The 26,063-nt window shown below is 41.0% G+C and overlaps 2 protein-coding genes across 2 annotated transcripts; one reads left to right on the top strand and one right to left on the bottom strand.

Moving 5' to 3' along the window:
* The first annotated feature begins 6 nt into the window (after positions 1-6).
* klhdc7a (kelch domain containing 7A) lies at positions 7-1,196 on the top strand. The gene has a single exon (XM_034167652.1). It carries the CDS (start codon positions 78-80, stop codon positions 813-815), a length of 738 nt encoding a protein of 245 aa, XP_034023543.1. The 5' UTR covers positions 7-77; the 3' UTR covers positions 816-1,196.
* A 7,414-nt stretch (positions 1,197-8,610) lies between these two features.
* On the bottom strand, positions 8,611-21,333 carry LOC117507709. Its single transcript, XM_034167527.1, has 4 exons — positions 21,227-21,333; positions 17,515-17,662; positions 17,027-17,081; positions 8,611-9,989 (listed from the first exon to the last, which is right to left on the bottom strand). Exons 1-4 carry the CDS (start codon positions 21,331-21,333, stop codon positions 9,583-9,585), a joined length of 717 nt encoding a protein of 238 aa, XP_034023418.1. The 3' UTR covers positions 8,611-9,582.
* Between the last annotated feature and the right edge of the window lie 4,730 nt (positions 21,334-26,063).

Here is a 26,063-nt window from a genome sequence, read left to right as displayed (position 1 = left end):
ACTTTTACGACGACTACACAAACTCTTGGGAGTCATTGTGCCCGATCCCACAGGAGGTCATCTCTAAAGCCTGCGCCATGTGCACGATGGATAACTACTTATTTGTGGCTCTAGGCTGTCAGTGCACAGACAGAGAAATGATTCCCTCAAAGCGAGTGTTCTCTTACAACCCTTTGACATCCATTTGGAAGGAGATCAGTCCAATGAACGTGGCCAGGCCCAAGTGCAAACTGGCAGCTCTGGAAGGCCACGTCTATGCCATCGGAGGGGAGTGCCGCTCTTCAGTAGAGCGATACGACCCACGATCGGACAGATGGACCTTTGTAGCATCGCTGCCAAATAGCACATTTGCAGTGGCACACCACGTCACGGCCTGCCACGGTGAGCTTTTCGTTTCTGGGGGGACGCTGAGGTATTTGCTGCTCCGCTACAGCCCCAAAACCAACTCCTGGAGGACAAGCCTGCTGGTTGGCCGCAAAGCAAGGACGGCAGACATGGTGGCTGTGGGCCGGTTTCTGTACCGTTTTGATGCAAACCCCCTGCTGGGTCTCAGCGTGTGGCGCTACCACACCATGGCTCGGCTGTGGTACGAGTGCAGCTTCAAGCGGCTTCTCCGCTGCCCCGCCTTCCAGTGCACTGTGATGGACGACACCATCTACTGCGTCAGCCGGCAGTTCACCATGAAGTTTGCAGCTGATGAGATCTCACCTGCTTTCATAGCCAAGGATCTGAGCGTCCTCTCTGCAGCAAAGGGCATGCTCGTACCCTTTGTCCTTTCTCTCCCCGATAAGAATCCCCTCCAGACCAGCGTGTAATGACGACTCCGTTTTCCGATGGCGGTGAGATTAGATGGTGATGGAGTATCCTTACAGGAGCACTTCACAACATATTTCTCAATGACTGAAGGCGATTTAATTTTGATTTCTCTTATGTAGCTATTGTTTTGCAAGTCTTTCAACGGTTTCATTTCCACAAAGTCTCATTTTGGCACAATGTATGTACCGCAGAGAACCGTTTATTGCTTTAGTCTCAGCATCTGGCGGTGGCTGTAAAATACTAGTGTTCTAATGGTCGTCAAATTATTTGTTTAGGTTTACACAGTTTTCTGCCATGTAAATGGTTAGTTTCTTTGATTTGCAACTCCTTACTGCTGTTTCCTTCCTTCTCTATTACACCAGATGCCTAACCTCTCTGGTTACGAATAGTGCAGCAGCTAAGACCATTTTTAAAGCAAAACCGTGCAAATGGTAATACAAGCACCAAAGTTAGTACAAATACTCCTTAGACATTACTCTTTTGAAACAACCAACTGGCCACTTGAATTTTCAATAGGCGGCCAGGTAGGGGTCATTTGAAGAATTACACAGAGGTCAAAATTAAAAATGCTCAAATCATTTTGAAAACTACACCACATTATTTATCTGATCGTAAAGATTCCAAAAAGGTATAGTTTGGACTGTCTATGACTGAATGATCAGGAGTTATGGGGTAAAAACAGCAAAAATGGTGACAAAGGTCAGTTTCAGTTTGTACAGGGGTCAAATGTTAAAGTTCCTTCAATTTTGGAAAAAGTGATGCAAAGTATTGGTTGAGCCATTAGGATTAATAAATGGAATAGTTTTGATTGTGTTGAATGTTTGGTCTCCAAAGTAAAGGTCAAATAAGGTCAACATCCATTGGATTCTATGACATGTGACATATGTTACCCCGTAACATGATAACTAAGCATGATACATGGTCCAAGCTATTCCTTTTTAAAACCCTGTTAACTCAACCTATAATTTGCATCACTTTTTTTCCAAAACTGGAGCAACTTTAACTTTTGACTTTTTTGAGGGTTTTAAAAAGGAATAGCTTGGGTTTTTCAAAAGAGTAATGTCTAAGGAGTATTTGTGCCAACGTTGGTGCTTGTATGCTCAAATCATTTTGAAAACTACACCACATTATTTATCTGATCGTAAAGATTCCAAAAAGGTATAGTTTGGACTGTCTATGACTGAATGATCAGGAGTTATGGGGTAAAAACAGCAAAAATGGTGACAAAGGTCAGTTTCAGTTTGTACAGGGGTCAAATGTTAAAGTTCCTTCAATTTTGGAAAAAGTGATGCAAAGTATTGGTTGAGCCATTAGGATTAATAAATGGAATAGTTTTGATTGTGTTGAATGTTTGGTCTCCAAAGTAAAGGTCAAATAAGGTCAACATCCATTGGATTCTATGACATGTGACATATGTTACCCCGTAACATGATAACTAAGCATGATACATGGTCCAAGCTATTCCTTTTTAAAACCCTGTTAACTCAACCTATAATTTGCATCACTTTTTTTCCAAAACTGGAGCAACTTTAACTTTTGACTTTTTTGAGGGTTTTAAAAAGGAATAGCTTGGGTTTTTCAAAAGAGTAATGTCTAAGGAGTATTTGTGCCAACGTTGGTGCTTGTATCACCATTTGTACTATTGTTTCAGTTATCTGCTGCACTAGAAGGTACGTTCTGTATCAATCTTGGTAAATGAGTCAACTTGGCTCAAACACATTAGAGACCAGACAAAATTCTGATAATCTATCAGTGTGCGCTGCGGTGTATGCCACAAATATAAGTTATACGGTGGCCTGGACACCACGCAATTATCTACAGTTGCTCTTTAAGTGTGACAGGATGTAAATGGATATGTCATGTAATAGAAATGGTTCTTTTAAAAGCGTTTGTCGCTACTTTTGCAACTGTTTGCACTGTTAAATTTTGCGTTTTACAAACTTTGGCCTTTTATTGTGGGCAGTCTAAGGCACACCTGTGCACTAATCATGGTGTCTAATCAGCATCTTGATATGGCACACCTGTGAGGTGGGATGGATTATCTCAGCAAAGGAGAAGTGCTCACTATCACAGATTTAGACTGGTTTGTGAACAATATTTGAGGGAAATGGTGATATTGTGTATGTGGAAAAAGTTTTAGATCTTTGAGTTCATCTCATACAAAATGGGAGCAGAACCAAAAGTGTTGCGTTTATATTTTTGTTGAGTGTATCTAAGAAACAACAACGCTGTTCCATATCTCACACGAGTGTTAAAATAGCACTTCAAGAGTTAAAATGCACTTTGTTATGCATGTATGTTTGCCTCTGTACACCATTACAAAGGAGCTGAAATGAAACAATCAAGATGTGCTTGTAGTCCCTCTGTTTCCATAGGTCATAAGTAACTGGGCAAACTAAAAATGTTACTGTTGTTACAAATCATCACTTTTACAGGTTTCTTTACACAAATCAGAGCATGAACCCATGAACATTTCCAAGTCACTGAATATGTCTTGGATTTCATTGGCAGAGAAAACAAAGTGTAGGCTCGAGTCTTCCATGTGCCTTCTGGCAAATTGTAACTGAAAGAATATTCTTCTCGTTCCACTCCACCATGACGAGTAAAAATGGTGATGCGATAGACAAAATTTCCATAATGCACCATTTCTCCGATCACAGCCACAGAAGTTTGGTGACTTCCCGCACTTGTCTCCTTGCTGCATAGTCACTCAGTTTTTATGACCTGCCTACTCCAGGTAGATGTTCCACACAGTAACATACTGTATGCATTTCTTAATGACTGATGGAAATGAAGTCCAAGGCTTATTGAGTGACTTGGAAATGTTCATGTCTGCTGCATCCCCTGACTTGTCTAAAGAATGCTGGCTGTAAAAGTGATCATCCTTACATTTTGTTTGTCCAATGACTTATGAGCTGTAAAAATGGAGGGATTTTGGATTAAAGTGGCTGTAATTCCTAACGTTAGATAATTTTTTTTTTTTGCACAGAAGCAAAATTAGACAGAAAAAAAAAGGGTGTCCGTGTCCAAATACTTATGGCCCAGACGGTGTGTGACTGGGACTTTAACACTGTGTTTTTTGCTGTGTAGAAAGTGTGTATTTGCTTTGATCCTGACTGAGCATCCTGCAGTAATTGTTGTGTTGTTGTGAATATTTTTATTGTTTTGCAATCACAATTGAAATTCGTCATTTTGTTGAATGTTAATCCTGAATTAGTGAATAATGGTATTAGGCTGAATGGCGTGTGACCAATAAGCAGCGATATAGCGGCACTGCACCAATATAAACACATAGGGATTCTCTTCTCTTCTCTCTTTTTCTTTCAGTGTTGTGCGTTTGCGATATGTATAAGTGGAACATAAATATTAAATCTGTTATTGTATAGTAGTGTTCAGAATAATAGTAGTGCTATGTGACTAAAAGATTAATCCAGGTTTTGAGTATATTTCTTATTGTTACATGGGAAACAAGGTACCAGTAGATTCAGTAGATTCTCACAAATCCAACAAGACCAAGCATTCATGATATGCACACTCTTAAGGCTATGAAATTGGGCTATTAGTAAAAAAAAACAAAAGTAGAAATGTGTTGTGAAAGTGTAGGAACACGGACCCACAACAGGGGGCGCAAATGAACGGACAATGGAGGAAGTCAAATAACAACACTTTACTGTTGTGAATAAGCACAACAAACACAGCAGATTACAATAATAGTCAATGAAGTCAATTCACAAAAATGTGTCATGTGGGCAGGCTCGAAGATAAAAGACGTCTGTCCAAAGCAGAACCGGAACCACACGATTTCCTCCGCCACCGAACCCCGGGAATACTGGAGCCGCCAAGTCCCGAACTCCCAGGTGGCCACTGCCTCCGCTTGTCGAATCTGGTACTGCTGGCGAGGAACAAAAACAGTTAGATGTGGGTGCGTCTGCACCCAGCAACACGTATGGTGGAAAACTACCTCCACCTCTCGTCCGAAAAAAGGAAACAAAATATCTGCTATCCAACACACAAAGCAACAGGTATTCCTGTCAGGAAGACAACAAAGTCGGCTGAGTATGTTACCTCCTCGGTAGAGCGATATCTCGGCAAAGAGGTGGAGATGTCGTCTTGCTGATATACCACTGAAGATCAGATGATTGGTGACAGCTGTCGTAGGTGATAAGTGACAGCTGTCACCCCTGCTGCTCCTGTGAGGCGGCAGCGCCCTCTTGTGCCTGGAGCCCGCACTCCAGGCAGGGTGCCCTCTGGTGGTGGTGGGCCAGCAGTACCTCCTCTTCAGCGGCCCACACAACAGAAATGGGGGTGTTCACAATAATAGTAGCATCTGCTGTTGATGCTACAAACTCAAAACTATGTTCAAACTGCTTTTTTAGCAATCCTGTGAATCACTAAACTAGTATTTAGTTGTATAACCAGAGTTTTTCATGATTTCTTCACATCTGCGAGAAATTATTTTGTTGGTTTGGAACCAAGATTTTGCTGGTTTACTAGTGTGCTTGGGGTCATTGTCTTGTTGAAACACCCATTTCAAGGGCATGTCCTCTTCAGCATAAGGCAACATGACCTCTTCAAGTATTTTGACATATCCAAACTGATCCATGATACCTGGTATGCGATATATAGGCCCAACACCATAGTAGGAGAAACATGCCCATATCATGATGCTTGCACCACCATGCTTCACTGTCTTCACTGTCAACTGTGGCTTGAATTCAGAGTTTGGGAGTCGTCTCACAAACTGTCTGTGGGCCTTGGACCCAAAAAGAACAATTTTACTCTCATCAGTCCACAAAATATTCCTCCATTTCTCTTTAGGCCAGTTGATGTGTTCTTTGGCAAATTGTAACCTCTTCTGCACATGTCTTTTATTTAACAGAGGGACTTTGTGGGGGATTCTTGCAAATAAATTAGCTTCACACAGGCGTCTTCTAACTGTCACAGCACTTACAGGTAACTCCAGACTGTCTTTGATCATCCTGGAGCTGATCAATGGGTGAGCCTTTGCTATTCTGGTTATTCTTCTATCCATTTTGATGGCTGTTCTCCGTTTTCTTCCACGCGTCTCTGGTTTTTTTTTTTGTCCATTTTAAAGCATTGGAGATCATTGTAGATGAACAGCCTATAATTTTTTGCACCTGCGTATAAGTTTTCCCCTCTCCAATCAACTTTTTAATCAAACTATGCTGTTCTTCTGAACAATGTCTTGAACGTCCCATTTTCCTCATGTTCAACAGGTGCTGGCTTCATCCTTAAATAGGGGACACCTGATTCACACCTGTTTGTTCCACGAAATTGACAAACTCACTGACTGAATGCCACATTACTATTATTGTGAACACCCCCTTTTCTACATTTTTTAACTAATAGCCCAATTTCATAGCCTTAAGAGTGTGCATATCATGAATGCTTGGTCTTGTTGGATTTGTGAGAATCTACTGAATCTACTGGTACCTTGTTTCCCATGTAACAATAAGAAATATACTCAAAACCTGGATTAATCTTTTTAGTCACATAGCACTACTATTATTCTGAACACTACTGTACCTGTGTGCAGTCTGTAAGAAGGCCTGCTTCACAGAGCTGCTACAGCACCACCATGTGGCTCAGAGAGCACACACAAGAGCGCTTTGGGATGACGAGGCGAGTTCGAGCACGGCCTCGTCACAGGGGCGCCGTGTGACGTGCACGCTGGAGTGAATAAGGAGATAACGTAGAGACAGCGGGCTGACGGCACACAGTCAGACAGACACAGATGGTTGACCATCAAACATAAGCATCTTTGATTCTTTGTAATTAAACACTTTGATTCCCTGTAATTAAACACCTAATGGAACGGGACGTTGCTTTGGATGACTCATGCCTTCTGCTGTGCCTCAATACCCCGGTCACTTCTGGCACATTTTTCCCCCCTTTTCTCTCTCTCTCTCTTTTTGACTAACAGCCCATTCTGAAGTTCAGAAATGGAGAAGAGAGCATTTGTATGCAGTTATTCTGAAGGACGAGAAGATGATTTCTGGCCTCCTCCTCCTCCTCCTCATCCTCACAGGCAGGCGTCAGTGAAGCTGCTCGCTAGTAAAGACCTCACATCATGACAAATGTTTTTTATTACATACTTTTGATTTCCCAAACAGTCCCCTGGATTTCTAATAATAATAATAATAATAAAAGAAACTGCAAAGCTGTGAAATGTTCAAGCAGCATGTGGAACAATCTGAGAATTGCGGCATCTCATTTTTCAGAATCATCTTGATGAAACTTTTCATCCTAAACTTTACAATAAAACATGCACAAGGTGCAGTTACAACACAATGGAATCCAGCATGGGTTTATCTCAAAGCCTCCTCCGTGCTTTGGTGTTTTTGTAGCCACAGAGACATTGGCTACAGTGGCGGCTCCAGCGGTTTGTCAATGTGAAGCCGGGGGGCATTATTATTTAAAGGTGAGGCAAAAGAATTGCATTAAATATGCAAATTTGCATTTCAAAGCCAATTTGAAGTGCCAACCACATACATTCATGTTCACAAGCGTTTGGTTAGTGATACAATTTTTTTTTTTTACTTTTCCCTCTGTAAACCACCACAGTGGTGGTGAAGTGAGACAATACAGATCTACTTGTAGAGTAGATTCTTACCTTTGATTCAAAGGGTTTAACAACAACATTGCTTTAACCATAGAAGAATTACAGCCATTTTTACACATTCGCTGTTTCACAGTTATGAATCTCGCGGTCCGTGACTTATGCGTGAGGTCAGTTTCAGCACCTCGTGAACAAGACAACATTGGGGCACAGCATAAGTTCATCTTCTAGCTAATCCTCTCAACTTGGTAGAATGTGCCATCACAATCGCTCGTAAACTCACTGAATCCACATCCTCGTGAGCCATTGTTTATATGGCTTTGAAACGCTAGAACTCTGCTGGCACCATGGTGCAGGGGGAATGTGGGAAACGTTAAAGTAGTGAATAGTTCCACCATTTTCAGAGTCCATAACACAAAAAAGAAATGTCCATCCCCTGACTTCTAAAAAAAAAACTGGCTGTAAAAGTGATGATTTAATGTCTTTAAAATCAATGCTACAAGCACATCATAATTGTTTAGATTTTCAGCTCCATTATAAAAATGAAGAAAGCACTATCCAAATATTTATGGACCTAACTGTGCATAACTGTTCCGCTGTTTTTGGGGAGAAGTTGGGAAAACAACAAATGACATAACAGATCAGAGGTGACTCTCCTGTAGGTGGCGTTGTTCTCCTTTATGCTTTGGTGATTGGTGCATCGTTCTTCTCCTCGTTCTCATTTTCAACAGATTCCGATTCCAGGAGGGAATTGTTTTGCAATGAAAAGTTATTGGCTTAGCTAACAGGAATAATAAATGGAATAGTTTTGACCGTGTTGAATGTTGGGTCTCCAAAGTAGAGGTCAAACAAGGTCCATGTCCACTGGATTCTATGACATGTGACATAGTTTGTTACCCTGTAATGTGATAATAATCATGACAGATTGTGAAAACTCTTACTTTTTAAAACTCTATTAACTCAACCAATAATTTGCATCACTTTTAACCAAAATTGGGAACTTTAACTTTTGATCTCTGTGCAAACTGAAACTGACCGTACCACCATTTTTGCAGTTTTTACCCCATAACTCCACAACATTCAGTCACAGATAGTCCAAACTATACCTTTTTGGAATTGCTATAATCAGATAAATAATATAATATAATATATAATATAAATATAAAAATAAATAACTTAGTTTTCCATTTTGACCCCAGTGTAATTCTTCATTGACCCCTACCTGACTACAGCTATCATACATTTTTTTCTGAAGGCCGTGGTACTCTGAGACTGTATTGTAAGTGTCGTTTAGTCCTCTTAAGTGATACCGAAAACCTGCTTTGCCCACGGACTATATTACATTATTAGCTTTTCCCACCTGGCAACCTTGACAGCTGCACATGAGAAATTGGCGTACTGGGTGTAACCTGTAGTTTAATCATTATTTTTCAAAACTTATTTATACTTGTATAGAAACCAACAGTGTCCTTTCTTGTTTGTTCATTTATTTGTTTGTTTGTTGAACCATTTTGTTGGGGGGAAAAAAAATCACTGTGCAATGATTCATGGGATTGTTTGGGCCAGTGAAGGATACGCCTGTTGTGTAGCAACATTTTCAGGTAAAAAATAACTGCACACATTCATTGCTTTCCAAGGATCCTTCGAAATGAGATATGCAGCCAACAAATGTAGCCTAAGAAGGATGCAGCCCCTGAATTTGGACACAGCCATAGATGATGCTCTCTATGCCACATGACAGCAGGATGTTAAAAGCGTTGTTATCTGAAAACTTCATATCTGCCAGCCTGTTTCTTCCTGAATGTGTCGGCCCACCTGGACCTCATGTAGGTTCAGCAGCCTGATCTGTGGTCCAGTGTTCTCTGCGAGAGATCATCGAGAATGTGTTATCCCTGTAGGTTACATATTGACTCTTGAGGCCCACTGGTGCCCGTCCTAATACTCAGATCAGATTCTACTGCTCCCCCTTGAATGGACACTACCCCATTGCAGGTTACTTCACCAGCCAAAACCAGTACGCATTTACAGCTGGGTGGACCGAGACAATGCAGGTGAAGTGTCTAGGCCAAGAATACAGACAGGCAGCGTGAGCAGGACTCAAACCCAGTTGTACACATTGCTAGCCCAACACTATACCGCCATGACCTTTTCTATTAAACCCTGTTTGTTTCAGATGTGACACAAATTTACTCAAGTTGTTTGTCTTGACTCAAGCCTTCAAGTGCCAACTTTGACAGTAACTTGACATTGACTTTGTTCCATCGATGACTTCCACAGTTTGTTTTGTATAGATTCTTACTTCCAGCAATTTTCATAAATGTTGCTGCATTTTGCCTTCCTGACATCAGTGGAAGCTCTTTGGTTGTGGCCTCTGAACGTATCAGCGCTTTGTGACTCGAACGCGGATCTGGCACCTGCAGCAGCGAGCAGCATTTCGAATCCAGGTCCCTGCTGTTGTGATTGGCTTCATGGAGGTGGCTGGACAACACGCATGATTTCCTGGCAAAGCACGTCTGGCAGAAGGCGCTAAGCGGAGGCGTCTGATAGGCTGATCCGTACACACTTAATGACGGCAGGTGTTTATGCTGACTTTCTGATTAATGCTTTGTGGACGGTAACAGGGGCGGGTTGGTTGGATGGGCTGTGGAGTCGCACAGAACAACACACTGTGTGATCAGAGCATCACTCGGTAACTAAACCTGTTTGTACTAAAATGGTGATTGTGTGATAAAGAATAAAACCCGTTAAACCCTAAAAGATAGAGAGGGCGGAGTAAAATGTTCTTTGATATCGTGCTCGTCCTCTGTGGTACAAACTGACTGATTCTGTTGACTTGTTTAAATCAATCAACAATTTAAACATTTGATTAACTGTGTTTTATGATATGACAGCAGTCGTGTGACTGACGCTTGGATAATCTACAAAATCATTTTAAATTTGTGGTTATAAAATATATGCTTTTATTATTAATGTGTAATGGTTTTGAGTCTGTTTTATTATTATTTTTAAAGTCCGATGAGCTATTGTTGTGTTGATGCTTTAAAGGGCTGTGAAGTGTTTTTTTTTTTACACACACACACACACACACACACACACACACACACACACACACATACACACACACATATATATATATATATATATATATATATATATATATATATACGAGGTCTATTAGAAAAGTATCCGACCTTATTATTTTTTTCAAAAATCATATGGATTTGAATCACATGTGATTACATCAGACATGCTTGAACCCTCGTGGGCATGCAAGAGTTTTTTCACGCCTGTCGGTTACGTCATTCGCCTGTGGGCAGTCTTTGAGTGAGGAGTGACCCACCCTCTCGTCGTTTTTTCATTGTTTATGAATGGCTCAGAGACTGCTGCTTTGTTTGATCAAAATTTTTACAAAAACTGTAAGGCACAACTGAGTGGACACCATTCGATAAATTCAGCTGGTTTTCTGTAAAAATTTTAACGGCTGATGAGAGATTTTGGTCTGGTAGTGTCGCCGTAAGGACGGTCCACGGCGCCTGATGGCGATCTGTGCTTCGAGGCGGCAGCGTCTCGCCGTTTCAAGTTGAAAACTTCCACATTTCAGGCTCTATTGACCCAGGAAGTCATCAGAGAACAGAGAACTTTCAGAAGAAGTCGGCATGAGGAGTTTAATCGGACAGTCCATTGTTAACGGACATTTTGTAATGAAAGAACGTGCGGGCAGAGTCGCATGTCGGGCCGGACCCGACCGCGGGGGGTTGCGACAGGAAAAACACCTTACGGGCAAGTTGGAACATGCCCAAGCTGTTAAACAATTTCTCAGTTACTCACTTGTTGAAAGCCATCAAAAGCCGCCTGAATTTTACAAATGGTTTTCAACATGGAGGTGTTTTTCCTGTCGCGGCGCACACAGATTCGCTGAGTCGTCACGGAAACAACTCGGCGAATTTGCGCGCACGTCTTTCATTACAAAATGTCCTTAAACAGTGGAATGTCCGCATAAAGTCCTCATGCCGGCCTCTTCTGAATCTTCTCTGTTCTCTCACGACGTCCTGGGTGAATTAAGCCTTAAATTAGAATGTTTTCAGGTCGAAACAGGCCTGGAAGCTGCACGATGTCCTGCTCTGTGGGAAGTCCTTACAGCGACAGAAACACCCCATAATCTCTCATCAGCCGTTAAACTTTTCACCGAAAACCAGCTTAATTTCTCGAATAGTGTCCACTCGGATATTCCTCGCAGGTCCAGAAAAATTTTTGATAAAGCAACGCGCGCCGTCTCGAGCAGCGTGTGAAACAAAGGAATTCAGCCGAGAGGGCGGGACCACATCTCACTCAAGGCCTGCCCACAGGGAAATGACGTCACCGACACGCGTGAAAAAACTCACACATGCGCACGAGGGTTCAAGCATGATTGGTGTAATCGCATGTCATTCAAATCCATATAGTTTTTTAAAAAATAAAAAGGTAGGATACTTTTCTGATAGACCTCGTGTGTATATATATATATATATATTTTTTTTTTTTCATTCATTCATCTTCTACCGCTTAGTCCAATTAAGGGTCGCGGGGGGCTGGAGCCTATCCCAGCAGTCATAGGGCGCGAGGCGGGGTACACCCAGGACAGGACGCCAGTCTGTCGCAGGGCCACAAACAGACAAACAAACACAGACACACCCACACACACCTAAGGACAATTTAAAGATGCCAATCCACCTAACCCGCATGTCTTTGGATGTGGGAGGAAACCGGAGCACCCGGAGGAAACCCACGCAAACACGGGGAGAACATGCAAACTCCACACAGAAAGGCCATGGGAATTGAACCCACAACCTTCTCGCTGTGAGGCAACAGTGCTAACCACTAAGCCACCGTGCTGCCCTTTATACACACACACACACACACACACACACACACACACACACACACACACACACACACACACACACACACACACACACACACACATAGGTCAATAGACAGATATTCCAGTTATTATATTCTTTTCTTAAAGAGTTAACAGCAATTCAAATCTCTAAGTTTCAAGCATTCAAAATAAATAAATAAACAAAATATGAGATTTGTTTTGTTTCACTGAATTTTTTTGTGTCAAATTAGAAATTTCAGTTTCAGATGAAACAAACCATCATATTTTAATTTTATTTTATTGGTGTACAGTATATGACAGTGTAAAAAACAGTGATTGCAAACAGGTTTTGGGGAAAAAAAGATGAAATATAACCAATTTTCTTCCAAATTTCAGGAAGCCATCTCAAATAAATAATGATTTGTCACCTAAAATTTGTAGTTACATATTTTAATTGTTTACTTTTAATTAAAATTTGCTTAATGCTTATATTTTCATAATAATGAGAATGTTGATATTAAATAAACAGAATTCTTCACAATTGAACAAAGTGCTCCAAAGCTTTTTGAAATATTGCTACTTTTTTGAGGGGGGGGGGGGGGGAGGGGGGTCCTACAAAAGGGGTGGGGCCATAAAAATTACAATAAAAATTGGGAGATTTTGTGAGTGCACTTAAGCGAGTGCTCTTCTTGTTGTGCAGCACAATTTATTTTCTGCAGTATCCATTATTTAACTTAACACAAATGCTGATGCAATTTGTTTGCACAAATTTTTATGTATGACACTCAACCCTAATGTCTGGAAAACAAAAAAGAAAGCAGTATTAAAATTATTACAATTCAGTGGAGGTGTTTCAGTTTCTTCTTGTACTTAACAGAAACTGGCTGGTTGGACCTTTCAGGATTTAATGTCACACTTCTTGTACACCTGTGCCATCTCTCTGCATCCTGCACAGAGAGGTGGCGCTATGGCACCCATAACTCACTGAATAATGTGTGACGCAAGAGGCAGGTGAGCCCCGGTGTGTAAACAGGTCCTGGATCACACTGACATGGACACAGAGTTCTGCACTCTGTCCTTCTGAATAAACACACCACTCAGCAAAATGCAGGAAAAGTCTTTTTTTTTTTTTTTCTCTCAGGGTTGGTACATTCCCAGTCACCACATCCATCTTGCACTCAGCTCAAGATGGCCTGAGGCAGACCTAGAGCAGCTTGATGTAGCTCTGGGCAAACAAGATGAACACTTCATCCTTGAATCTTAACATCACAGAGTAAATCTCTCTAATCTCTGCATTAAAGCTGGATGCTAAATTGTGTCGATCTTGCATTGGTCCTTGGTCTGGCTGGAGCGAAACATGAGTCTGGTCAAACACCCACAAATTGTGATCATATACAAAACCCATACAACTTGAACCAGCAACTGAGGCTGATCTGTGCCGAACAGCATGCCGACCACCCCCAGGATGAACACGAGCCGTGCTGTAGCTCTGTGCTTTAAAACTCTGCACCTTTGTTTTTGTTTTTTTTGTGAAATTATCCAATTCAATTTTCAATTTCAATTTATTAATTTATATAGCGCCAACTCACGACAAAGTCACCCCAAGGCGCTTCACACAATTCATAACAACACAAATTAATTTAAAATCAAAAATAAAAGCAAGAAAAGCATAATAAAAAGATAAAACACAGTAGAATAAAAAGAAATTACAAAGCAAAAACAAACAACTTAGATTAATGATAAGACAGTCTGAAAAAGTGGGTCTTCAGTCTTGATTTAAAAGTCTCCACCGTGTCAGACTGCCTAATAACAGCAGGTAGATCATTCCAAAGAGTCGGACCACGGTAGGAGAAGGCTCTATACCCCACAGACGTCTTGTTCATCCTCGGAACACACAGAAGCCCAGTGCCCTACAAATGCAAGGGCCGCACAGGTATGTTGGGCTTAACCAAGTCCGCCAGGTAGGAAGGTGCCAGTCCGTGAATAATTTTATAAACCAACAATAAAACTTTAAAATCCGATCTGGCAGAAACTGGTAACCAATGAATGGATGCCAGAATGGGTGTAATGTGGTCAAACCTTCTACTTTGTGTCAAAAGTCTGGCAGTAGCATTCTGTACCAATTGAAGTCCTCGAATGCTAGACTGCGGCAGGCCAGAAAATAAAGCATTACAATAATCCAGTCTGGAAGAAATAAATGCGTGTATCAAAGTCTCAGCATCAGGATGGGCCGAATCCTCACCACATTTCGCAGATGAAAGAAGGGAGTCCTCATAATGTCTCTAATGCGGGGGCCAAAAGACAATGTAGGATCGAAAAGTACTCCAAGATTCCTCACTTTGTCCATATGATGCACAACACACGAACCAAAATTAAGCGCCAACAGGTCACAATGATGCCGATGTCTGGCTGCACCAAGAACCATCATTTCAGTCTTATCAGAATTCAAGAGTAGGAAACTACTAGACAACCAACTTCTCACAGATATAAGGCAATCTTCTAAGGCTTTTATATGGACAACATTACCAGCAATTACCGGCATGTACAATTGAGTATCATCAGCATAACAATGAAAGGCAATCCCGTAATGCCGCAGAATATGCCCAAGGGGCGCTATATAAAGTGAGAAAAGCAAGGGGCCTAACACAGACCCCTGTGGAACCCCAAATTTAATTTTACCTAGGTCAGAAGTAATGTTATTATACACAACACAATAAAAATGACTGGACAAGTATGACGTCAGCCAAGCAAGAACACTTCCAGTAATCCCAAAGTAATTTTCCAGCCTGTCAAGTAAAACACAATGATCCACAGTATCAAACGCAGCACTAAGATCCAAAAGCACTAAAACCATCGTGGTGTCCGAATCCATTGCACATAGAAAATTATTCACCACTCTGGTAAGCACTGTCTCTGTGGAATGATGTTTTCTAAAAGCAGACTGAAATGGCTCAAAAGATCATTCTCAGTAAGATGGTCTTCAAGCTGCTGTGAGACCACTTTTTCCAGAATTTTTGAACAGAATGACAGATTTGAAATTGGCCTATAATTACCCAATACACCAGCGTCAAGACCAGATTTCTTAAGCAATGGTTTAATCACTGCTGATTTAAAGCACCCAGGAACCGAACCAGAGCTTAATGAAAGATTAACAATTTGCAGCACAGTCGGCCCAAGAACGGGCCACAAGTCCTTAAACAATTTTGTTGGTATAGGATCAAATAGGCAGGTTGTGCTTTTTGTAGACGTCAAGAGCTTTGCTAGTGCATCTAGTGAAATAGTATCAAATTCTGTAAATCTAGGTGTCACCTCATTATTAACACCCACCTCCACAGCAGGGTGCAGTGATTGAGCCAAAGCATGTTTAGATATGCTCAATCTAATGTCTTCTATTTTCTTCTCAAAGTACTCCAAGAAGTCTTGAGCCATAAACGGAGAAGGACTAACAGATGACCGACCATGGATAAGAAATGCTACAGTATCAAACAAATTTTTGAGTTGTGCTTATTTTTATTGATCAAATACGAATAGTAAGCCCGCTTTGTAGTCCATAGTACATGCTTATACATTGCAACTGCATCATGCCATGCAGAGTGGAACGCCTCTAATTTAGAGTTACGCCACTTCCATTCCAGACCTCTAGCCTTCTGCCTGAGGTCCCGCAAGTAACCATTAAACCAAGGCGACTGCACTTTGGGAAGGCAAGGCCTTAATAAAGGAGGCACAATCTCATTAAGTGTAGTTTTGAGTACTGAATTCAAACCGTCCACCAGACTGTCCACTGATTGAGCATTCTGCAAAGCTGAAGCTATAAGACCAGGCAATCTGGCTTCAAGTTCAGTCCTAGTTGAAGGTTTAATGTGTCGCCGCAGTAATAGGCCAGGTTGTTGCTCCACTAAATGCGGTAATGTAAATGTAAACTTAATAAGTGAATGGTCAGAGACCACCAATGCAAGGGGCAGTATACCGATATTCATTACAGCAATACCACGTACCAGAACCAAATCCAGGGTATTACCACTAATATGTGTCAAGCCCTAAATACACTGCTGAAATCCCAATGCATCTACAATCTCCATAAATGATTTACTGAGGGGATCAGAGGGCCGATTCATATGAACGTTAAAATCACCCATAATCAAAATGTTATCAGCACTAGTTGACAAGTTAGAAATAAACTCACCAAATTCATCCAGGAATTCAGAATATGGGCCAGGGGGCCTATAAACAATGACAAAATAACACGACTGATGTCCATACTTCTGCCCCAAACAATATGTAACATCATGGGCAGAGCGGAGAATCAGATGCTCAAATGATCCATACCTGCGACCCCCAACAGCTACTAACGTAAACCTAGACTTATTAATAAAAGCAATACCCCGGCCTTGCCTCATACCACGGGACACATGACTAAATGTGTATGCCGGTGGGCAGGCTTCATTTAGGGAAAGAACAACTGTAGGTTTAAGCCAGGTTTCACACAAACCAATCATATCCAAATGGTGATCCACAATTAAATCATTGATCAACATAGAATTTGAAGACAATGATCTAACATTTATAAGACCCAAACTAAGGACCTGATCAGAGTTGACAATTGGACTGTTTGAGTTTATGGGTGGTTCCAAAATAACATTTATAAGGTACCTAAAAATAGGTTTAGGCCTGATATCCCTTGGACAATGTTGTAACGCATCCTAATAAAAACATTTCCAGTTCTCTGAGACATGCTTTTGTGGATGTTGAGCACCTGTTTGCCACACCACCTCTGATGTAAGGAGGGTCTGTGTTTATGCTCAGCACGTAGGCCTGGCACACAGTCTTCAAACAGGCGAGTTTAGTTATGATGCACAGTGTAAGCAAAAGTGACACTATGTCTGTGACGTATGTCACAGAAGTGTGAAGCTTCATTTCATGCCTGAATTAAATTTAAAAAATGGAGATTCTGTTTGCACAGTCACAGAATTTATGCTTAACATGAAATCCCAACCATATTTAAGAAAACTGTGCAGTAATCCAAAAAAGCTGATGAATCATGTATGAACCCTTTAAAAAGGTTTAACCTATTCATGAACAATAATCTTCAATCAGCAGAAGAGCTGAGTAATTTTAAAGTGCCCCATAGGACTGATGGGTTTAAAGATGCTTTCCGACTGCTGAGTCCAACAAGAAAACTTGCTTTCATAATGACTTTTATCACCAGGCTTTGTCTCAGCTGTCAATATTACCACAGTGGAGAAAAGAAACACCTGACTTGCAGGGCCGAGACGAACATTCGATTGGTGTTAAAGCCATGAATGAGCAGTAAAGGTTGGACCTCTGCTTCCAACATGGCAGATCTCCTCCCGCAGACATCCAGCTGGCCGTCCCAGTGGGGCCGGTATCGTCCACATGAACAGGTGCTGCAGGATAAACGGATGTGGGTTTAACAGGAACGTGTGTGATGAGGCCAGCCTGGAGATCAGTGCAGCTTCGCCATCGATCTGCACGCGTGTACAGTATTTCTTAAGTCATTTCTTCTCTCAGATCCTGAACCACCAGCTGTAAGCTCGCGTCGATGCAATTAGTCTGCGGCTCTATTCTCTCCCAGCAGGACACGGTGCTGATGGAGCCGAACTCAGGCCGCCTAATCACTTTGCTATAGATTTGACAGCCGGTCCAGGTGCCACAGCAACCTTGGCCGGCTGCTGCTGCCGTGGCATTAAGATCTGAATCTGTAATTTGAAAATGCATTTATCTGTGTTCTCACATTCAGCTGATCATGTTAGCATCATATTTTGATGCTGGCACTGTAAGACAGCCTGCATCACATCAGAGCAGGGTCCAGAGTCGCTGTCAGGCAAACACAACCATATTTATAGAGCGAAGAACAATAAAGGCAGGAGACAACTATAGAGGTACTTAGTAAAGTGCATGGGTCAGATGGCAAAAAATGCAGAAAAGAAAAAGTCTTACACGTGTCCCATGTTTTGACACAATATTTGTGATTACTGTAGAACCAGAACCTGTTCATTAAAAAGTGCTTAATTAGTGCAGTGGATAACTGAGAAAATATTTCAAATGGTGGTGCAATCAAAAATTTTTGAAAAGGCAGGGTGTCCACTTGAATTAGGTAGGGGTCAATTGAAGAATTACAAAGGGGCCAAAATTTTAAAATGATCCAATCATATTATAAACTATGCCACATTATTTGTCTGATCATAAAGATTTCAAAAAGGTATAGTTTGGACTATTTGTGACTGAATTCTATGAAGTTATGGGGTAAAATAAATATCTGTTATCTAATCTATATCTGTTAAATAATGTTGAAAAATGACGCTGGATATTGAAAGATTGTATTGTAAAAAGGGGCAGAAAATATAAGACTTGTTCTTCTCTCTGCTCCTTTTCATTCTGGTAATGGAGATGCTTTATTTCTGCTTTTCTGTTTTTTTTTTTTCTTTTAAATGAATGAAATAAATAAATAAATGAAATTAAATTAAATGAAAAATAGAAAAAATGGTGACAAAGGTCCATTTCAGTTTGTACAGGTGTCAAAAGTTAAAGTTGCTCCAGTTTTGGTTAAAAAAAAAAAGATGCAAATTATTGGTTGAGCTAATAGGATTAATAAATGGAATAGTTTTGACTATGTTAAATGTGTGTGACCCAGTAAAGGTCAAACAAGGTGGATGCCTATTGGATTCAACGGCATATAACGTATGTTACCCTGTAATATGATAACTGAGCATGACACATGGTGCAAACTACTCCTTTTTATGACTTTATTTGCCCAACCAATAATTTGCATCACTTTTCCACAAATTGGAGCTACTTTAACTTTTGACCTCTGTACAAACTGAAATTTTAATATATTGATGCAATTCACAAACCAAAGCCCAGCAGGAGAAGTAAGCCAAATCTGACCCTTGCACTTGGATGCTTCCTTTAGTGGGGTGAAAGGTCAAATTCTGTTTTTCTGCAGTAGGGGACCTTCTGGGTCTTGGTTAATCTCTGAATGGGAACTGTTGTGAAAAGACAGATGAAAGGTCAGGGTTGACCAGTGGTCAAGCACTGGCTGGGTCAAAGGTCAGATTCATGTTTCTGCTATATAGGACCTGCTGGGACTTATTTTATGTATGTATGTAATTGTGCAAAACCTAATGTCACCGCTGAGAATCTTAAATGAAAGAACTAGAAGCACTCAGAGAGCGCAAACCTCCGCCAAGGCCATAGGGTCACTGACGTCACATGGAATACCCTTTGGCAAAGAGACTTACTCCACATCGTTTCACACATCTACCATCATGTTTCAGATTCAGTGGTTAACCCTCTGGGGTCCGTTTTTTGGACAGTTCACTCGCCTGGCATAAATGTTTTATTATTGCTGTTAACAGCTCTCCCTGCATCCCACAATCAAGTTTTATGTCTGTTTTTTCAGGACAACCTGTGCTTTCAGAATATATATGTTTTTGCTGTGTTTTATAAGTGTAATAAAGGTTTGCAATCAGAAATAAGAAAGGAAAAAGTAAAGCGGGAAACAATTTTACACACACATTTATTCAAAACACACAGCAAACTATAATAGTAACACAACACTCCTAAAAACAATCTGTGGTGTGGATTTTGGAAAACCATGTGATGGTGAACCAATTATGATTGGACACTCACATTGCTCACATCATCACACAGCTTCTATGAGGAGTACAAAGATGGTGGGCGGAGGCTCGAAAGTCCACAGAGTTAACTTTTCAGCAAAAAAGTAAGTTTCTATCTCATCATTAAAACGTTATTTATAATTTAGTAAAGCTTGGTCTCAGCTGTCGTATACGATCTTCAGCAAATGTATTTATAAAGAGAAACTGCATGAACTACACAGGTTTTTTTTATTTTCTAATAAGTTTATTCAATGAGGAGAAACAAATGCTAAATTATTATTGTGTCGTAACTTAATTTTTGTTTAGCCTTCGTGACCTGTTTTTATGAAGTTAGATGCAAAAATGTTGAAAATGATAAAGAATCCTTTAAAAAAATTACTGGATCCGAATCGTGTTCCGGATCATTACCAAAATTTAATGACTTCTACATTAGGCCAAGATACACCCCTGATAAAAATGTCATTGAAATCCATTGAGGATTTTTTGAGTAATCCTGCTAACAAACCAACCAACCAACAAATAAACGGACGCAACGGAAAACATAACCTCCTTGGCGGAGGTAAAAACTGCAAAATGCATTAAAAATTACAATAATGATGTCTAGACTCTTGTAATTTTATTATTGTTTTAAGATATGTTGCCAGAGGAGTCTTGGTCTCTGTCTCCATGTTTGTATAGTCATAAGATATATGAAGAATAATTGGTTTGATTTTAATCAAACCTGGCAGGTACATCAGGCCGATGGATGGGAAGATGTGCTAACATTTTTTTGTTCAAATCAGTCAATGATTAAGATCAGGGGTCAAAGTCAAATTTCAAGCTCCATGCTAATATAAAGAATGAAGTTATGGTGTTCAGATCACTTTTGGTGAAACTGACTGAAATGTGGGCATGGCATCACTGCACAATCTGAGCATGTTTGTTTTCAATCTACATCCACCCACATGATGACCGATTATCTCTTCAAATACACCTTTCAATGCAGTGGAACACAGAGTAGTACCACCTCAGCGACCCCACCAACTTCAACAGCCTGATCCTGGGGACCATGATGCATTACGAGGACAAACGGCACCTCCCACGAAGTCAACAAGGGACAGAGCTACTTGGAAACAAACCTCGGTAAGTTAGACAGATACCACCCCAGATACCGCCCAAGCTCATCACTGGCCTGCTGGTCTTAGGTGACCCCGACAGGATCTTGTGGTCTTTCCCAGTTGTCAACAGTATTTTCCCTTCAGTCAGTGGAACTTTCCCAAGAGTCACTCAAAAGGCTTTTATGAGAACTGGTTTATGAGTTTTAACAAACACAACCCTGGTGGAAGTTCTCACGTGTCCACCTCCAGTTTCCCCCTCCGCCCAGTTTCCTGTACTTTCTTTGTGTACTTCTCCTCGATTCTCCTCCCAGTCAGTCTCCAAATATCCCAGAACATCCCCATTTGGTTCACAGTGGACATCGAACTCAGCTAGAGAGATCTCATGCCCTCTTAGAGTGCGGTTCCCTTGGTAAACATATCAGCAGTCAGCTGGATCACCTGGTACAATAATGGCAGCTGAGGAGACATGGAGGAGCTCCATACTATAGTTACAGCAAACACGATGAGGCAAAGCAAGCACGAGTGTCCTGGAATCAAACAGGAGATGTTTAACACGGTATCTCTGTTCAAAAAAGAAATATCTCCCCTCTGACTCAGACAGGACGTTTGACTTTCAGCCGTTTATTTTTTTAGGATGATAACTGTACCACACGTTCTTTCATGAGTGTGTGTTTTGAGGATTAGTTGGCACAAGCAGTTTTTGTTTATGATTTTGTTTGATTTCGATTGAAGAGGCACAGAGCAAAACTGGAGGCAAGTTTTACTAAAAAAAAACTGAAAATGTTAAAGGGACACACTGTGCTATTTTTCATCCTGTGATCTACTGTAGATGTCTTCAGGCGGCCTCCCATTCCCTATTTTTCCTGTCTACATTTTTGGTGCCAAAATTACACACACACGCACGCACGCACGCACACACACACACACACACACACACACACACGGTCAGCCTTATATAGGCTTTGAAGGATTAGATCAAAACTACTTCAGAGATTCTCACCAAATTTTCAACACAGATACATATTACGCCTGGGAAGACTCCAATAAATTTTGGAGGTGATCCAGATCCGAATCCAGATTCTGGATCAAGATTTCACTTTATATATGCTTTGAAGGATTACATCAAAACTACTTCACCGATTCTCACCAAATTTTCAACAGAGATACATATTACGCCTGGGAAGAATCCAATAAATTTTGGAGGTGATCCAGATCTGAATCCAGATTCTGGATCAAGATTTCACTTTATATATGCTTTAAAGGATTACATCAAAACTACTTCACCGATTCTCACCAAATTTTCAACACAGATACATATTACGCCTGGGAAAACTCCAATAAATTTTGGAGGTGATCTGGATTCGAATCCAGATGTGGATCAAGATTTCACTTTATATAGGCTTTGAAAGATTATGTCAAAAGTACTTCACGGATTCTCACCAAATTTTCAACACAGATACATATTACGCCTGGGAAGACCCCAATACATTTTGGAGGTGATCTGGATTTGAATCCGGATGTGGATCAAGATTTCACTTTATATAGGCTTTGAAAGATTATGTCAAAAGTACTTCACGGATTCTCACCAAATTTTCAACACAGATACATATTACGCCTGGGAAGACTCCAATAAATTTTGGAGGTGACTGTTGGGTATTTTCTCCTCCAAACATTTTTAAACCTTTAACAAGACAAACAGAGTCAAGAAACACCAGTGAGACAGAAAGTCAAATATTACGCGCGGAGTGCGGCCAGGCTGTACACCAAGGCTACACTAAAGTCTGGCCTGCTTTTCCGCTCTTTTTATTAAGAGACGCCCTCATCACATAAACAAGAAACTTGTCCTAAGGGTGGGGGTAATGACGCAAGACAAGTTTCTTCCCATAACATAAACGCATACATCAAGTGCAGCTGTAAGGAAGAACACTTCAGGTCAGCACATCTCGTTCGTCTGTTGCAGGTATCAGCTGTTCTGCATCTGCCTGAAGTGTCCTGTCTTCCACACTCCTTCACACTAAACACCACATCACAATAGTCAAAACGTTCTCTTGCTCCCAGTCGTTAGAGGCTGCGAAAACAAAGTTATGTTATAACAATAAGTACATCCAGTCCTTCATTCCCAGCTCAGATTGACCCCAGAGTGCTAAAACAAAATTGAATTCTCAGGCTTGGTTAAGACAGGTGCAAAACAGCACAACACCGTTCTCATGAGAAAGAAGACAAAGCTAAAACAAGGTTGAATAACACATACATTCTCAGGGTGAAGTGCAAACAGCACAACACCGAAGGTACAAATGTTTAACAGTGATAACATATATATATATATATATAAAATCCTTAACATTTCCCACCTGTTTATCACCTGTTAAACATACAGTAGGCATCACCCAGCTTAGTTAGTTAGTTTATTAACTTAATCTATTCTGTCCACGTTTTTATTAATTGAACACCACCAACAGATGGAAGATTCGAATCCAGCTGCTATTTGATCAACCAGTTTATACTCGTCAGGCACTCCTCTGGGGACTCCTATTGCGTCAATATATGTTGGATTTCCTACTCCTTTCCAATCTCTTTTTACTCTATGTCTGGCTATGCCTTTCTGCCAATCCTCAGGAATAAGAGAGGCTGCATATGTCGTAACGTCTTCAGGGGTCATGGGTAACAATAATGATATTAATGCACAATAACCTGACACATTTCGTGGCAGTCTGTCAAAGATTCTGTTATCACCACACCACCACCATACATCACTCCTACCGACTGGTATAAATGAACTGTTTTTTCTGTATTATTCGACTACACCACTTGTCTTATTACTTTTTCAGCTAAAGCTTCATAGGCTAAGAGTGTGTTAACTCATCACGTCAACAGTTCAAGCTTGAACTGGAGTTGTGAGCTTTTCAATATCATCATAATTCTCAGTACAGTCATTACAGTTTTCTCCACTAAGGTCTGACTGTTTCAATGCTTGATATTTTGGCATAGTTTGTTGGAAGGCCAGATTACACTGTACAAATGTATTTGACACCATTTTGCCAACCATTGTTTTGATATAAGGGATCACACAACACATGCAAAGTCCAATCAGAATTAGGACTATAATAACTGGTGTCACCATTTTCAATAGTAACTGCCAACATGGTCCTGAAGTCAACCAGGACCAGGGATTCCACCGGTTCACGGCTAGGGTGTCTTTATGCATTGCATCACGAAGTTTATTCAGCTCTTCCAATGCGTCCTGCATATCCACTGAATGAATGGAGTCTGGGATGAAAGTACAGCATGTTGTGTTCAGCAGAACACAAACTCCTCCCTGTGAACCAGTAAGCAAGTCTAAAACCATGCGATTTTGCATCACCATGGTACGTAAAGCATCTATTTCAGTGTTTGAGCTGCTACTATTTTTTTTAGTTACATTCATGAACAGACCCAATCGATAATTCAGAGTTTCAATCATTAATGAATTTTTTCCCACTCCTATCCAGGGGAACAATGAATGTGCTATTTTATCTCCTACAGACCACAATTTTTTGGTCCTTTAGTACATCCGAGCCCCACATGTGATCATGTGGTAACACATCTGGGTATATCAATCTCCTCCGTCTGGTGCTGCCATTCTTCTCTGTGGAGGTCCTACCACATATGTATGGTCAGTCACCTGGGTAGGTGCACACACACCACCCCAATTTGGTGGGAGACTCATGTACAGTCTGGAACCATAAAGCCAATAGATGTCATCATACACCGGAGTACCATTTATAGGTGGTAGCAAAAACTTACTAACATAAGCACATAATTCATCCGTTCCCCATGGACAGGAGCCTGTATAATTACATCCCCGTCCAATGTGATGAAGATAAGTACCATCCACATATCATGTTTTGGTTAGGCTTAAATTATTTGATAAAACATACGTTTGGGTACACAGACGTTTCTTAATTTTACCTACATTTTTATTCCCTGTCCCGTAAAAGCAAATTGGGAATGGCCGTTGTGATGACAATTTAACGTGATGATATTTTTGCATTTCCCTTCAGTCTAGTCAATGGAGCAACACTTGGGCACGCTTGTACGTCCTCTGTTGAAATCCCTATCATATAAGTGGTTGCACTGAGGCAAGTGGTGTTACATCTTATCAGATTTGCTGAGAACTGCTGCCCCCGAAATACAGTTTGATTATGCATCCGTATGATAAGACATTCTGTCACCCTAGCAGGGTACGGTTTAGCCGCCAGAGCTGGGTGTGTTGAGGATATAGGTATCTGTGAACAAACATAACAATTAGTAACGTAATTCCATTCCACCAGGCCAGGAATCCGAGGAGCACGAAACACACTAAGATCACAACGCAACCGGCTGCCCTACCAACAGTCCGGCAGCGGCGGCGCGGAGCACGCCGCTCCGGGGTCTGCTGTAGTTCAGTCATGATTGCTAGGATACAGTGTTGTTAACCACCTCACCTAATAGTGCAAGGATCTCCCTGCTTCACTGGCATTGAGACAATCTATTGCTAATTAAATAGACTCCCTTGTAGCCAGACTTCCCCTTCCACTGTGGAGGCCGCCAACACACGCTGTATCTTACAGTGATGTATCCACGTTGATCTCTCCGCTATCTTTACTGCAGTTGGTGTTGTTAACAGCACTTGGTATAGACCTTCCCAACGAGGACTGGACTCTGATGAACACCCAGTCTCCTGGCTAGACTACTGGAAGGCCGTCCTGTGGAAGATCAAAATTATTCGGCAGTAAATGTGTTTAAGTTATCTCTTTCTGTGTTAATGTCTTTTTCATAAAATTTGCTAATGTTTGTTCCTCATCTGCTGTTTTAGTATCCATGTCAAAATTGGTAGACGATATGGTCGTCCATAAAGTATCTCAAATGGTGTTAACCCTGATGGTGTTGGTGTTATTCTCATATACAATTTTACTAGGTCCAACATTCAAATCCAGGTTTGTTTTGTCTCTTCTATACATTTCCTTAATCTTATTTTATTGCGCCCTTTTATGTGCCCTTTGTCCTTTCCACTAATCCGGCACTGTGTGGTTGATAAGCACAATGATTTTTGA

Source organism: Thalassophryne amazonica, chromosome 3 (genome assembly GCF_902500255.1).
Source record: "Thalassophryne amazonica chromosome 3, fThaAma1.1, whole genome shotgun sequence".
Taxonomy (NCBI): Eukaryota; Metazoa; Chordata; class Actinopteri; order Batrachoidiformes; family Batrachoididae; genus Thalassophryne; species Thalassophryne amazonica.
Note: the sequence above shows the minus strand (reverse complement) of the source record. Positions and strands in the feature narration are given on the sequence as shown.